This window comes from Phyllostomus discolor, chromosome 8 (genome assembly GCF_004126475.2).
Source record: "Phyllostomus discolor isolate MPI-MPIP mPhyDis1 chromosome 8, mPhyDis1.pri.v3, whole genome shotgun sequence".
Taxonomy (NCBI): domain Eukaryota; kingdom Metazoa; phylum Chordata; class Mammalia; order Chiroptera; family Phyllostomidae; genus Phyllostomus; species Phyllostomus discolor.
This window is the reverse complement of record NC_040910.2, coordinates 111905728-111921487: the sequence shown is the minus strand read 5'-3', so window position 1 is coordinate 111921487 and position 15760 is coordinate 111905728. Positions and strand designations below refer to the sequence as shown.

The 15760-nt window shown below is 64.6% G+C and overlaps 1 protein-coding gene across 2 annotated transcripts in view; it reads right to left on the bottom strand.

Moving 5' to 3' along the window:
• The window catches only part of SEPTIN9 (septin 9), a 128220-nt gene that overhangs the window by 89272 nt on the left and 23188 nt on the right, over positions 1-15760 (bottom strand). The window contains exon 1 of one of the 2 annotated variants that reach the window (XM_036034197.1): positions 13432-13468. The exons of the other annotated variant lie outside the window; for it this stretch is intronic. Coding sequence (XP_035890090.1) covers positions 13432-13453 — 22 coding nt within the window. The 5' untranslated portion in view covers positions 13454-13468. Of the gene's footprint in view, positions 1-13431; positions 13469-15760 lie in introns of those variants that run through there. 2 annotated transcript variants of the gene reach the window in all.

Genomic DNA, 15760 nt, shown 5'->3' with positions numbered 1-15760 from the left:
ACCCGGAAGATTCTACAGGTGCTGCGGGCCGCCACGTGCCAGCTCTCCACCCTGCCTTCGGGGCTCTGTGCTGGGCCTGTGGTGGATGCCGAGTCAGCGCTGGCCCTTCCCCTGCCACAGCCCGGGCCGGCCCTTCCCCCGCAGTCTGGTCACCAGCTCCTTCGTCGTGTCAGTGGAGTTGCTGACACAAGGACCCAACACACCCACATCCATCCACGTGGACCTAAAAGGCTCCCAGGCAGCAGGGGCCATGGCTGTGAGTGCCTGCAGAGATTCGAAAAGCCAGGGAGGCCAGACCAGAGGCCGTGCCAGGTGCAAGGGACCCAGAATACCCAGGAGACGCCACACGGGTGGCCGCCTGTCTCTGTGGGGCGCAGGAACACATGAGGCCGAGATGCAGGACAGCTGTCCCCACCCCCCGTGAACCACGGCGGGCAGTCTGGGCTGGGCCACCCAAACGGGGTTCCCCGTTGTGTGGTATTGAGCGTCCCAAGCCGGGGACTGCCCTCCCAGCCAGGAGGACCCCCAACCTCAGCCACTCAAAAACACAGACACTGGTTTTCCTCCGCGAGTGGGAACTCGGCTCCTGTTACGGGGCCAGGACGACAGAGTGCTTCCAGAGCCCCGAGGTGGACCCCACCCGAGTCCTTCCCTGCAGAGGCACTGCAGATGTAGCAGCCACGGGGCACGGGACGTGGTCTCCGCTGCCAGGAATGGGGGCTGTCGGCTGTGCGCATGGCACAAGCCCGGGCCACCTTCAGGCTCTTGGCACATGGCGGTACGACACAAACCAACAGCCAGGACCCAAGGCAAGCCCCCCCCACACCACACAAGCAGGATCTTGGGGGCCACCCTCAGGGCTGGTGGCGGAGGCTGGGGACGCGTCTGCACACGTCCCTCGGGGGCCGCTTTTGGCACACGTGTGGCTGGCAATCACCCGCACGTCCGTGCTGAGGACCTGGCGCACAGCCCACCAGCGACAGGGCGCTGGTAATCCCCAGCTGCTGTCCTGACGCCACGCGGTGACGCTGCCCAAGGCAGGACAGAGAGGGTCACTGTTTTCAAGGTCACGCCCCCTGCGAAAGGGAGATGCTGGGCCAGGGGGTGGAGACGGGCGTTTGGGCCAAAGCATCAGCTGTCCGTCAGTCACTGTGTCCACGGGGAGCGCCGACGGGCTCGTCCGGCATTTCAGCTGAGTGACGACGGTGACGCGCCACGCGGCAGGGACCTGCGGGCCACCCCGCTGTGGGAAGACACTGTCGTCCCCTCCTGATGGAGCAGGGAGGGTGGGGCTGTTGGAGTCACACAGCCCCGGAGGACGCCCCGGCTTGGCAAAAGGGTTAGCCGGAGGAGTTTGGGCGAGGTGCTCAGCGTCCCTGAGCCGCCGCCCCCACAGTGACAGGTGGCCGAGGCCGGGCGCCTGCGGCCAGCTCCTCCGTGGCCAGTGAGTGCTGCCCTCTGCTCCCCACTCCCGGGGGGGGATGGAGGGGGGCAGGGACGCACAAGCAGGGACTTACCCACGCCCATCCTGAGGGCGGGGACGTGGCCGCAGGTCCCCTCAGCTGCTTCTCCCAAAGCTCCTCTGGGAGGGGAACTCTCGGCTCAAGTGTCACTTCCTCTCCGGACAGCTGCAGCGGCCTCGGTCCACACGCAAGGGGGCCGGGGGGGGGGGCGCCGCTGGCAGTGGGCTTGAACTGACCAGTGACCTCCGGGGAGTCAGGGGACATCCGGTTGTCCCTCCCGCTGGAAAGGCGGCTCCGGCTGGGCAGGGGCCTTTGGGGAAATCCGGTTCCCAGCAGCTGGGCCGGTCTGGAGGGCCTCGGCCACGGGGATGCCCCTCGGTGCCCACCGCAGAGCGGGGCCCTGGCCGGAGGAGACCTGCTCTCGTATCACAGCAGCAACGACCACCATCGGGCGGGCTTTGCACTCGGCACCGACGGCTGAAGAGAACGAGCAGGGGGCAGGGGGGAGCGTGGGAGGATGGCGCCCAGCCTGACCCCTGTTCCAGAGAGCAGGCCCAGTGAGCAGGGCCTGGGGGGTGGGGGGAGCCCTGTGGTAGGCACACGCCCAGTCACGTCGCACTTTGAAATTCAGGTTCTCATGAAATAACGGGGGCCTGGGATTGGCAGGGACCTCAGAGGTCCCCTGCACGGCATTCCCGAACAATCTCCACACAGGCCCTGCTTGAATACTTCTGGGCCTGGGGAACTCACTACTTTGCAAAACGGCCGGTTCCACTTTCAGGAAATGAAACTTGGTGGGGGGCGGAAAGCCTCTTGATGGAGTAAGTCAAGCTCCACTTTCTAGTACCTTCCAAGTTTCTGGGACTGCTCTTGTATTTTGGAGGAACTGAAAATAAACCCTCTCCTCCAACTCCGTGGAGGCAGTGACTAGCTCTTCTTTCGGAGCCTGCTGTCCAGGCAACCGCCCATCCCCCTCCTCTGACTCACCCCGAGCCACGGGTCCCCAGGCAGGCCCCTCGCCCAGGGCCGGGCCTCAGGGAGACCCCTCTGCACACTGGGCCTGTTGTGGGTTGAACTGTGCTCCCCAAAACTGCCTGAGGCTTGAAGGCCCGGAACCTGTGGATGGGACCTTGTTGGCAAATCAGGCCTTTGCAGATGTGATCAAACTGAGGCTCAGGTGTCCTGCCTGGGGGTGCCCTACGTGCGGCAGCTGGTGTCTCTGTAAGAGAAGGAGCGGGGCGATGTGGACACAGACCCACGGGAGGCCGAGACGGCAGCGGGACAGCCGCTGGCCCCGGAGCAGCGGCCGGCACCAAGGGCCAGGAACGGGTACGGAGCAGACTGTCCCCACAGCCCGGACTCGGACGCCCGGCCCCAGATCTGCGAGGGAGCGGGCTCCCGTGCTGTGGGGCCCCGGTCGGCGGCCATTTGTCACAGTGGCCCCCGCACGGATCCGGGGCCTGAGCAAGGGCGCAGCGGCACGGTGTCCTGCCCTCACGGCAGCCCCCGTCCGCATCTGTCACTCACTTTGTCTCATCGACAAAGTCACACGGCTGTTCGCCCTGAGCTCAGAGCACCGGTCGGCTTGCACCCGCGGACTTTCCCACGTCCCGGGTCAGGGCAGCCCCGCTGCTCACCGAGCGCCTGCTGGGGGCCTCCTGTCACCCTGGGGCCCTCGGTCCACTCGCTCCGGGCAGCCCAGTGCCCCCATCTGACCCCGAGGTGCCAGGGTTGGCCGGAAACCTGCCTTTGCCCAGGTTTCTCGGGCGACTGGGATCAGCCCCCTGCACTCAGCCGGCACGGTGGGTGACAGCTGCCCCTGGCCCAGGACACCGGGGGGGAAGGGCCAGCCTGCAGTGCGGCCACCCTAGACCCACGGAGACTCCCTGGGTTGCCGACGCCTGTCCTGAGCCCTGCAGACCTGGGGACGTGAGCCGCCAGGGCAGGCCCTTCGCACTGGACACCTCGGGCCACATCCCCTCTTCGGAGCGGGAACGACCCCGCCCCACCCCCACCCCCACCCCCTGTCCCCCTGAATGAACAGCCGCAGAAGCGCGGTTGCGTGCCAAAGGTGGGGCTGCAGTTTCCCAGAGGCCAGCTTCCTGCCGGGCCGAGGTGTCCTGTCAGGAGTGCTCGCCTGAGTGTGTGCGTGTGTGTGTGCATGCACTGTGTGCGCCCGTGCACACGCGTGTCCCTCCACGTGCAGCCTGGGGCAGGGCGGGGAGGCTCTCGGAAATTCTGGTGGTCAGGAAGATAGAAAAATGGAAAAGGAGAGTTGTACACATATGTGTGCGTGGGCGTGCGTGCACACACATGCGCATACCCATGTGTGCACACATGCACACTCTCTCTCTCTGAAGGAACGTCCTTCCTTGCCTTCCACCTCGAGGGGACCCCAGGCTTTGTGAAACAGGACTGGACCTCGAGAACCGAACTGCAGACGGTCCAGAGCTTTCTCGACCCTCCCACCCCCCAACCCCTGCGGGCAGCCCTCTCCTGGGTGTGGCCAGCCTGCTCCGGGCTCCGGGCTCCCGGGGCACCTCCTGTTCCCAAGGCCCCACCCGTTTCCTCCTCGGGGCTCCTCTAACCCTGGGGCTGCCTGCTCGCCCTGCACGTCTGCACTTGGGTGTGAATCATTTCCTACACACACACACACTCTCTTCTGGCTCGGCAGAGGAAGAGGCTTCTCTTCCTGGTCCCGCGTACCCTGTCCCTCCTCCGGCACGGCTGCCAGTGGCAGGAGCGCCAGGGGCTCCGTGCTCACCACAGGGCTCTCGCCCCAGAGGGCCCCTTCCTGTGGACCAGCTCTGACCCCCGGGCCCAGCCACCTGGCGGGCAGCTCCTGGGGACCCCCTGCAGCCCGCGCACACCTGCCCGGAGCTCCTGCCGCCCAGTCAGCCGCCACCTCGGACGCACTGCCTCCGTACCCGCGGGCAGCGGCTTTCTGCCACCAGTTGGCCTCGGGCGTCCGTGGCGGCCACGTGCTGTCCAGCAAGGCTGGGGCCCCAGACTGAGGGAGGCAGGGGCGGTGCTCCGAGTCCTTTGCTGCTTCTCCCGCACCCTCCCCCCGCTCCATAGACGGTAGCTGCTTCCGGTGTGTGCGTGGGAAAGCACCCACAATGCCAAATCCCCCACTTCGCAACTTCTACGTGTGAGTTTCAGGGGCCTTAAGGGCATTCGCAATAAAAACTTATCGCCCGGTTCTCTCCCCTACCGTGTGCCTGGTACACATGCCTGCACACACATTCAAGCGTGTGCACGTGTCTGCTCTTGCATGCCTGTACACACATCTGAGTGTGTGCACGTGTCTGCTCTCACATGCCCATACATACATCTGAGTGCGTGCACGCATCTGCTCTCACACGCCTGTACACACATCCGAGCGTGTGCATGTATCTGCTCTTGCACGCCTGTACACACATCCGAGTGTGTGCATGTGTCCGATCTCGGTTCCTTGGGGTGCATAACTGGAGTAGAATCACTGAATCACATGGTAATTCTATGTTCAACTTTTCGAGGCGCCGCCACACTACCCCCCGAGAGGCTGCACCCCGCAGCAGAAGGTCCCAGTTTCTCCCCGTCCTCACCGACCTGCATCCTTTCCCAGTTTCTTCCCTAACCGTTTACAGCGGCCCTCCCAACGCACGGGCGGTGGGGTCTCACCGCGGCTCCGATCTGCATTTTTCTAACGACCGCTGACGCTGGGCATCCCAGGCATTTTCGCTGGCATTTCCGTCTGTCCAAGGTCTTTGCCAGTTTCTTTCAAGGGGTGGTTTGTTGTTTTGTTGTTGTTACGGAGTTGTAGGGGTTCTTTATACATGTTCTAGGTATCATATCAGTGAGATGCACGGTTCGCAAATGTCTCCCCCGGTTACGTGGCTTCCCTCCGCGCTCGCCGGGTGCACAGAGGTTCTCACGTCGACGGGGCCCGTGGAGATCTGCCTTCTCTGTCGCTGCCCGCGCTCTTGGCGGGGCAGGCCAGAAATCGCACCCAGCTGCGGGGTCGTGGAGCCGTCCCCTGTGTTTCCTTCCAAAGCAGCTGCTTCCCTCGTGCGCTGCTTCCGTCCCCCTGGGTCCCCGTCCCCTCCTCGCCGCCAGCCACCCTTGATCAGATAACCGTCCCAGGCGCTGAGCTGCGCCGGCTGCGCTGCCGGCGCGGTTTCTGCTTCCTGCCCGCGCCCTGGCTGACACACCGGCGGCGCGAGCGGGAGGGAGGGACGCAGGCGAGGGCAAAACCAAGGAAGCAGAGAACAGGAGGACGGACAGGGAAGCCGAAGGGAGTTCTTTGAGGAGGCCCGCGGGTCAGAAAACTCACGGCCGGACCCGGGAGAGGATGTGAGAGAGAGAGAGAGAGAGAGAGAGAGAGAAGGGGGGGCAGCCACCCCCAGCGTGGGGACCGCAGGTGACAGGCCCCGACCACTGCGGTCCCTGTGAGGGAGCATGTGACCAACTTCAGGGGAACACATGCCACGCCTTACATGACAGGGACACATGCCTTCACAGCACAGCTTACCGAAACGAACACGGGCGGAGGGAAAAAACGGAATGGCTCTCTCCATGTGTTAGGTAAATGTAATGTGTTTAAATATTAAATAGACTTAGTATATTTAACAGAAAGGCCTAATCTGCCATTTAAAAACACTGAAAAGAAGGACCACAAAGGGCAGATGGCCTGCGTGATGAATTCTATCCAATGTTTAAGGAAGAAACAACAACAATCGAATGCAAATTGTTACATAAAAATGGAGGAGGAAATACTTCCAAAGTCTGTCTACAGGGCCAAAGTAACTCCACCACAGACGTCACCAAAACCAAGAAAAGCCACACACCCGCATCCCTCCGGAACCTACACGAAAAACCCTCGACGGAACCCCAGACAACCAAACACAGCCATGTGTGAAAAGGGCGACAGGCCACGGCCGCGCCGGCCGGACTCCCTCCGGGACACGAGCTCGGTGAGACAGTCAAACACCGACCTTTCCCCCGTGTCCGATGCCCCCAGGCAACTTCTGCCCCAAAGTAGTACATGGAAAATTCCAGAAGTAAACAATGTCGTCAGTTTTGCATTGTGAGCCTCTCCGAGTGGCACGATAGCATCTCGCCCTGCCTGGCTCTGCCCTGCCCGGAATGTGCGCACAGTCCCTGGGTCCAGGGTCCTTGTGTCCGGCGTCACGGTGCTGCCACTGTGGTGCCGCACGCCCGCCGGGCCCTCGGCAGCCCCCTCGGTCCTTAGGGAGACTGTCCCATGTCCCCGTGCCTGTGGTCGAGTCACCCTTATTTTACTCAACTGCGGCCCCAAAGCCAGTGACGTGCCTTTTGTTACAGTACGCTGTGGTAACTGTTCTTCCATTACTGGTCACTGCTGTGAGCCTCTCCCCGGGCCTGACTCACACGCTCAACTGCACCGTGGCCACGTGTGTGCTGGGAACAACACAGCGTGTGTTGTCCGTGGTCTCGGGCCTCCACGGGGGATCTTGGAATGTGGCGCCCAGGAATAAGGGGGGGCCCACCACACGAAAAGGCCCACTCGTGTTCGAAAACTGGAGCAAATCAGGGCCAGAAGGCAGTCCCCTCAGTCTGGAGCTGCCGGGGGGAGTGCCGGCGCCAGGCACGGACGCGCCCTCCCCACCTCCGTTCCACGTTGTGCCCGCAGCTCCAGGCGGATCGGTGGGCCAGGGAAAGCCATAGACAGCACAGAATCAAGAAGAGAGAAATAGAGCTGCCTGTGGTCAGACGACAAGGCGTTTTACTTCGTCAATGACACAGTATCCACGGAGCAGCACTGCTAGAATGGAAACACGGCCGTGATGAAGTCACAGGGTGTAAGATTTACATACAAAGCTGACTGCGTTTTCACAGACGAGCTGCAGACGGTTGAACATGACATTGAAACCAGTTTACAATAGCACCCCAAAATAAGAGGAGTAAGTTTGACAATGGACGTGAAGATCTTTTCATCGAAAACTACAGAAAAGGGTACTTTTGCGGAGATCAGAGAAGCAAGAGGAAAACAAGATGACCTCACAGATGGAGACGGGCCAGATTGATACGATCAGAAAATCGATGTCGCTAAAAGGTTGTTAATTCTAAGGAGACCTACGGGGTCACGGCGCTCTTGGTCAAAACTCACAGGCTGTCTTGGCAGAAGTTGACACACTGCTTACAAAACTGGTGGGGAAACTCAGAGGACCTAGAATATCCCAAGCGATGTTTTGGATGTCCTGGAAAGCGTCATTTCGAGACTTTTTATAAAGCCACATCAATCAGGATAACGTGGGCCTGAGCAGAGGACAGACAGACTCTCCATAGAAGGCAACAGAGTCCCCAAGTTCAAGTCCAGGCGCACGGTCCAGGGACATCCGGCAAAGGAGCCAAGGTGATTCGATGGCGTGAGGAAGGTCTTTTTCAACAAACGGTGCTAGAACCACCGAAAATCCACACACAAAAGAAAGAGAAAGAAAGAAAAGAAAAAAAAAGAACCTTAACCTCATACCACATAAAAAAAATGAACTCAAGATGATCTCTAAACCTGAAATAAAAGCTGCAACTATGAAGCTTCTAGAAGAAACATTGAAACCATCTTTGCAACTTGGACGCCAGCAAAGCCTTCTTCTAAAGCGTGCAGAGTGGGGTGACCGAAAGGGAGAAATCTGTGACATCGAGGTGGGTGGTAACGCAGTCACGGATCTGGAAGAGGGTCCGCGCCTCTCGTGGACTGTGGGTGGGCGGGAGGGGGACGCGGGCGTGCGGAGCCGAGGGGGCGGGCAAACGGGCATCCATGCCGTCACGCCTTCATCCGTCCTGCGTGTCTGACGTTCTTCATAGTGAACATTGGAAATGTTTAACACAGATTGAGGCATGTCGACCAAAACAATACGGAAGAAAAGAGAGGCGGCAGGGGAGCCCTCACCTGAAGCCCTCCGTCCGCTCCCAAACCCCACTGTTCAGGATGGATGTCCTGGGGGGCCCCCTTCAGGGTGTGGCCCCCCAGGGGGCCAGGACAGTGCCTTTCCGTCCTCACGGTGTTTCCCATTCTCCCACCTGCCACTTCCCGCGCCAGTGGGAGCAATACCGGGGGGGGGGGGGGGGGGGGGGGGGGGGGCGGGGGGGGCAGCCTCCTCCCACAAATTCAGCGCCAATAAAAAACCCGGAGGCGCTGGGCTCTTCCTGAGGGCTTGCACTGCCACCTCCTGGACGAAAGGCTTCCTGCACCCAGATTTCCGGGTCTTGAGTTTGGGGCTCCATGGGGCCCCTCACTGCAGTGAATCTGGGGGTGCCCAGGCATGGACGATACACATGTCTCGCACCGGGGGCCCCTTCTCCTTCCTCCCCCAGAAAGACACACATTCCTCTTCCCTCCGGCTGCTCTCTGCAAGCTGGGGGCGGTGGGGGGCTGCAGGGTCCCCCCCCCCACGGTGTGCGCCCCCCACCTCCAGACTCACATCACAGAGCTGGCCCAAGGCCGCCCCTCCCCTCCCCCTCGGACACTGTCAGGATCAGGACCCTCGGAAGTCACTGAACTGGGAGCAACGCGGGAGGCAACCACTCTCGTGCTGTGGTTCTCAGCTTATCGAAGGGCAACATCCGGTGACATCTCCCAGAGCGGGCACGGCCATGCGACCCGCATCCCTGGGTCGGACCCGCTGCCTGGAGGGGCCCCGGACCCCCTCAGGGACCCGCTGCCAGGCCAGAGGGACAAGACAGCCAGGGCTGGACTGGGTGGATGGTGGGGACACAGCCCCCACCGAGGGCCACCCTCCGTGAGCACCAGGGGTGCAGGGACAGAAGGGACATGGGCCTGAAGCAGAGCCACAGAGAGGGGAGTCCCCAGGCCCCGGAGGCAGCCTCCGCCCCACCCCCACCACCACGCACCAGTCGAGGAGCGTGCTCTCTGAGCGGGGGCACAGCTCTGACTGGACTGTCCCCTCTGTGGGGCACAGGCGCCCACTGTCCCATCAGAGCGGCCCTTGAATCTCCTCTGTCCCCAAGTCCCCAGCCCTCTCCAGGGGAAAGGACACAGCCAGGAAAGCAGAGAGAGGACCCAGGACCGGCTGCCCAAGGGCCAGCTCCGAGCAGCTGCTCAGCCCACTCCGGGAGGGGGTGTCTGTCCCCTACAGGTACGGGGTGTCACCCCAGGCTCCAGACAAACCTGCCTGGAGACTCAGGGCCCCAGGAGACATGAGGCCAGGAGTTGCTGCCCCCACCCCCCGCCCTGCCTGGCCTGCCGTTCTTCCCTGAGGCTGCCCACCAATCCGGAGGCCACCTTCCCGGGACTCAGGCCATCCCACGCTGGACCAGGCACACACCAGACCTCAGCCCGCAGGACGGCACGGCAGGATGGGGTGGGCAGGGCTGGGCTGGGCTGGGCACCACGTCAGTGCGTCCGGCAGCCTCTTCAACCACCCGGGTCCACCCAGCAATCCCTGTGTGACGGCCACCCCCTTCCCAGCTTCCCGGCCTCTCCTCCCTGCCCACCAGGGGCCAGCCGAAGCCCAGGAGACATCCAGGTCCTGCCACTCCCTCCACGTGGTGCCCAGCTCCCACCTCAGTTTCGGCCCCGGGACCCCAGAACTGGGGGAGAGCCCACCGCTGCTGTCGGAGCTGCCCAGCACGGGGCGCGTGGTCACGGCAGCCCAAGAAACGGCCACGGGGACCCAGTCCTGGGGCTGTGGGGACTGAGGAGGAGCCAGGAGGGCTCGGGGCCCAGCCTCTCGTCTGGGAGGCTGGAAATGCAGCCAGAGAGGGCGAGAGCAGGCAGGTGGCCAGGACCGCAGCGGGGACAGCAGAGCGAGGGGCAAGTGAGGACCCAGGCGCCGGCTCCCCAGGGGGAAGGACCCCCCTGTAAGGAGCAGAGCACCCGCTCCCCTGCTGGGCGGCCGCCCTGCGATTGGCTGCCTGGGGTAACTCCCTGCCAGGGGCCGACGTCCAGGGACAGGGTGGCCGGTTCCTCGCAGGACCCCACGCCAGCAGTGGAGGCCGCATGGAGACGTCCCCGTCCCCTGCCTGTGACTCGCCGGGCAGCCCAGCACCCCCCACCTCCCCCCTCTCGGCCAGGCCGAGCCGAGGAACCACAGCGGAGAGGGCTCCCTGCTAAAACACAAGCCCTTGGAACCAGATAAAACCGCTGAACTTGTAAAAGCCATGGAGCCGGCCCAGAACCAGAGACAAAACGCTGACCCCTGGCGGGAAGGAGCGGCCTGCGTGTCTCAGCGGCCAGTCACTGCTCTGTGACTCACCCGCCCTGCTGACGGAGGGGTCCGCCCCCCACCCCCCTGGGGCATCTTCCCACGGGGAGGCCCCCAGGCTCACTACCCAGACGGGACGGAGGACTCCCGCGGCTGCCCACGCCCACCCCAGTCCCTTCCCAGAGGGCAGGCAGACCTCCCCCTCCCCCTCCCCCTCCCCCGCCACGCGGCCCGGACGGCAGCTGCACAGCAGCCCAGAGCTGGCCGGACATGCCCTCAACGCCAGCCCAGTGGGGCGTGGGCAGGGGCAGCCGTGCCCGGAATGGGCAGGTGGGGCGTCTCCCCGGCAGGCACCCCCGCCCCACCCACAGAGGCGGCACGGCCTGACCCCTGGCCGCCTCCAGCCTGTGCTGGTGTGGGCACGGAGGGGTCGCCACCACCTTCCCGTGAGACAGAGCGGCCCGCCCGGCGAGAAGAAAGGGGCTCCCGGCGGGCAGGGGCCCCCAGAACAGACTCAGAAGCCCCTGGCGGTGGGGGGACAGGTGGCGTGTCCTGAAATGTCCTGCCTCCGGCCGTGCCTGCCCGCCTTCCCATTTCACAGACCAGGAAACCGAGGCCCCGGCCACAGAGGGACTGGCTCAAGGTCCCAGCAGGGACAGGGTGGACCTCGCTTCCCCAGGGACTGGCCAAGGGCTACACTGCCACTAAGCACCAAGGTCAAGGTCTAACCAGGCCCGAGGGACAGGAGGCAGCAGCTTGGGGATTCTCATTTCCATTCATCTCTGTGACCCGTTTCTAACCGAGCTTTCAAATAAATGAGTTTGGGTTTTTTTTAATGAAAATGCATCCAAATGAGGATTTCACAGACAGTCGAAGTTTTTCCTCCGGTACATCCTGAGAGGTTCCTGCTTTGCCCCTTCCGGCGCTGCCCCCCGCAGAGGGCGGCGGGCGAGGCCTGGGGGCGCAGCCCGGAGCCGGCCGTGGTCAGTTCATGCGAAACTCCCGGAGCCCGGTGAGCCCAGAGGTTCCAAGACGTGGCCGTTGCCCCCGACGCCCCAGGGGGCCCCCAGCCTTTGTGTGCCAGCTCCCTGGGCCCCTGGCGGCCACCCATCTGGGCCGTGGCTTGGCCACCTAACGTGAAGGCTGGACCGAGGTCCCTGAGGCCCCCGAGGCCCCCGAGGCCCCCGCCTGCCAGGCCCCACACAGGTCCCCGCCGGGTGCCCGTTCTGCCGCCCCGCCAGGCTGGGCACAGGCGGCCCTGGCTCCCGGCCCCCGCGGGCCCACGTCACCAAGCTCAGAAACACACAGGCAGATGTGCTTCACTGGCCGGGCCTTCCGCCGCCTGCGTGGCCGCCCCGCCTCCCGTGGTCAGCCTGCCGGGACCGTCTGTGCGTGCCCAGTGGCACGGATGCACACCCGCATGCCCACATGCCCACACTCCCACACACACCCACGCCCTGCCGGCAGCTCCAGGGCCCGTCCTGCTGACACAGGCCTTCCTTCTCTCTGGCCTTTTGGGGAGCCCCCGCCCCCGCACGCACAGTGGCAAACAGAGCAGGGTGACGGCGCTGCGAGGTGACCTCACGGCGACCCAGGGGTCAGCTCGGAGCCCCTGAAGCCCAGGGCACGCGGATGCCCGAGGACGTGTGGGACCCGCACGGCGGACCGCGGCACCTGGCCCGACGAGGGGTGCGCTGTCAGCAGCAGACGAGCAGTGGATGGGGGGTGACTCATGGTGCGGTCAGATGCTGACGCAGGCACGGCACGCCATCCGGGCAGGAGGAACCGAGCCGGCCTGAGCCGGGGGACAGGCTTCTCCCTGGGCCGCCACGGAACGGGCAGCCCCTTCCTCTCCATTCGTCCGTCCTTGCGGGCCCTGGGACCTGGGCCCACCCCGTGGGGGCTGCCACCGGGCACGGCCACTTACTTGGTCTCTCTCCCAGGGGTGGGGGACTCGCAGCTCACACACCGGCGGCCTGCCCTGACTCCTGGCCCTGCCCCGGCACCCAGATGTCCCAAACACTGATTCTGCTCCGAGACCTGAGCACAGCCCCCACCTGCTCACCTTTCTGTCCTGAAATGTCCCTCAGAGCCACGGACGACTGTCACCACCCTCCCACCCGGCACGGGGCTCCCAGGTAAGGACAGGACCCGGGCAACGCTGGAACCCCCAAACGGGAGCCCCCCCAACCCACACAGCACAGGACCCACTCCCTGCTGGGCCTGCACACACTCACTCACACGCACGCATCAGCCCGTCTCCTCTGGGCACCGCCGCGTCCTCCCCTGTAATCAAGTCCCGAGAAAGGCACCCAAATGCTATTTCGGGGAGGAGACCGCGGCAGCCTTGAAGACGGGCCCCGTCTGGCAGTGAAAACACAAACCACACAGTGGACAGACCAACCACCGACCAGCGTCCGGAATGCCGCCGCCCAGACCCCCGAGCTGGAGGCAGGCCGCCCCCCCCTTCCCGGAGCGCAGCGCCCCCAGTCTCGGCACGCACGGCCGTGCGGCGGCGGTGCCCAAGGGGCGCATGGGGAACAGGAACAGCCGGGGGAAGGAAGCCGGGCTTAAACAGCAGCCAGAGTCCGCGAGGCTCAGCTTTCGGAACGTCCTATCCCACGACCTCAGAACCGCCAAGAGGAAGGGAAATGTGTCCACGGAAGTGAGCCCGAGGGACCCCCGGGTGCCGGTTTCCCCGAAGCATAAAGGGAAGCTCTGGGCGAGGGGGCGGGGAGGGGGGGGCGCCCCGAGAGGGGGCGGGGGAGGGGGGCCGCGCCTACCTGAGATCCGGTCTCTCTCCATCACTCCGACACACTCGGCAGCAGGCGGAGTCCGAGCCCCCCTTTCCGCAGGCGTCCTCCCCTTTCTCACCCCGTCGCCCTCCTCCCTCCTCTCCTCCTGCCTCCTCCTCCTCCTCCAAGAAACACTCTTTGTCTGGTCTAATTTCTTCAATCTGCTGCGATGGCGAATGCATCCAAATTACCACATTTCCATGTGCTGATCATATGTTTGCGCTCCACACTGAAGTAGCATTGTGTCTCTGAGTCGGAGCAGACGGGGAGCGAGGGGAGAAGGAGGGAGAGCGGCTCCCGCAGCTCCGGGTCCTCCTCCGGTCGGTGCACCGGGCAGGCGGGCGGGCAGCAAGGACCGGCCGAGGACCGAGGCCGGTGGCGGGCTGGCGTCTGGGCTCCCTGCGTGGTGGCTCCCAGCTTCCGGCGGGCCGTGTCTCTCCACCCCCTCTGGCCCCGGTGAGTCGCGCCCGCTGCTCCTTTTTAATATCCACTTGGAGAAGCTTAACTTAGCCTCTTGGAAACCAGCGCACAGAGTCAAATTCCTGGCCTCGTCCAAAGTCTTTCATTTTCCCCGTCCCGCGATGCTCTGGCGTTTCCTCTGGTTTACGCGGCCCAGCAGCCCAGCTCCCGGGCCTGCCTCTCCTCCCCACCGACTGCCGCCCGCTGGTCCCCTCGGTCCCCCGCTCGGCTGGAAGGAGGGGCCCTCGCGCCCCAGGCGGGCGGCCCAGGGAAGAGGGAAGGCACCTGGCCGGAAGGAGCCCCACGGAGCCGCCCTGCCGACGCCCCGACGGCCCGTCCGCCTGCCTGCGGTGACAGAGGCAGCTGGCCGTCCCCGCCCCAGCCGAGCGCGAGAGCCGGACGGAGACTTCCTGGAAGATTCCCACCGCACTCATGAGTCAGTGAGTCTCCAGCTGTCCCCGGGGAGGGAGCGCGGCTCCTTACCGCCCATTTCCCCAGACTCAGCGCCTCTCTGGGAGGGGGCGGGGGGGCAGGGGGGGCCCAGCGGGGCTGGCAGCTCAGGGCCGCTTCCTGCTGTTCACCTGGGGCCCCCGGGGCTGCCGACTCGTCACCCCCGGGGCCCTGCCCACATCTGGTCAGAGTTAGAGCAGGCAGGGGGGCTGGGGACACCCCCTGTGCCCTGTGAGCTTTGTCCACCTCGAGGGCTCAGGCTGGCAGCCCCCGGCCCGAGACAGATCCAGGCCCTGCTGGACGGGGTGTGTGTTCGCACCAACTGGGGCACCTGGTGGTCTCACCGGAAGCTCCGGATTCTCGTGTCTCTGGGAAACCGGCCCCCGTGGGCCCGTGGCCCCAGCAAGGAGCCCTCCTACCTGGCCACGTGGGCTGGGTTGGACAGTGCCACCCCTTTCGGACGAAACCACATCTTCCGGTTGGTCCTGGTCCCCGGGACCCCTGCCCCCCTGGGGCCCATGCCCGCCCCTCCGGCCTCTAAGGGAGCAGTCTCCACCGGCCACGGCCATGGCCACGGCCACGGGAGCCCTTGGTCACCCACACGGAGCCCAAGCACAGTTCTCTGCTGGAGGAGACAACGTCCCCACCCCCTCCTTCCCGGGACAAGACCCCCCAATGCACTCTGCTAGGTAGCAAGGGTGTCTCCCTGGGTCGGGGGGGGGCATGTTCCAGCAGAAACCGGTGTCTGGGAGACACGGAGCAGCAACCACAGACCCCCACCCGTCCCCAGCAGGGCCTGGAGCACGGCCCCCAAGGCGGTCTGCAGGGGGACAGCAGGTGGGGACGGGGTCCCGGCTCGGGGGAGTCTGGGACTCGGACGCCTCAGTGAGCTGAGTAACGTCTCCTAAAGACGCCACGTCCGAATCCCCGGAACCAGGGACCTCGTTTGGAGACAGAGTCACCGTGCACGGGCTGAGGGCAAGATCCTGAGACGGGGAGATCATCCTGGGTTGTTGGGGTGGACCCTAGTGGCCGTCACGCGTGCCCGTGTCAAAGGGGGCAGGGATCTGGCTGCTGCCACACGGTGCAGGGCATGAAGATGGAGCAGAGAGAGATGGGAAGACGCTGGAGATGGGAGGGGTGCGCCGCCAGCCAAGGGACACTGGCGGCCCCAGGAGCAGGAGGCGGCCGGGGGCAGAGTCTCTGGGGGCCTCTGGGGGCAGCAGGTCCTGCCGCTCCGCCCTCGCGGGCTCCAGCCCCTGGCACCGCGAGAGAACCCGTCTCCTTCGCAGCTCTCGGCGCCCGGCGTGTGGGGACGTGTTACAGCTGCCCCGGGACACCCACTCATTCCGCCGAGACTCCTTCCTTCTAGAACAGAACACGACACCAACCACCGGCAGTTGTTGAA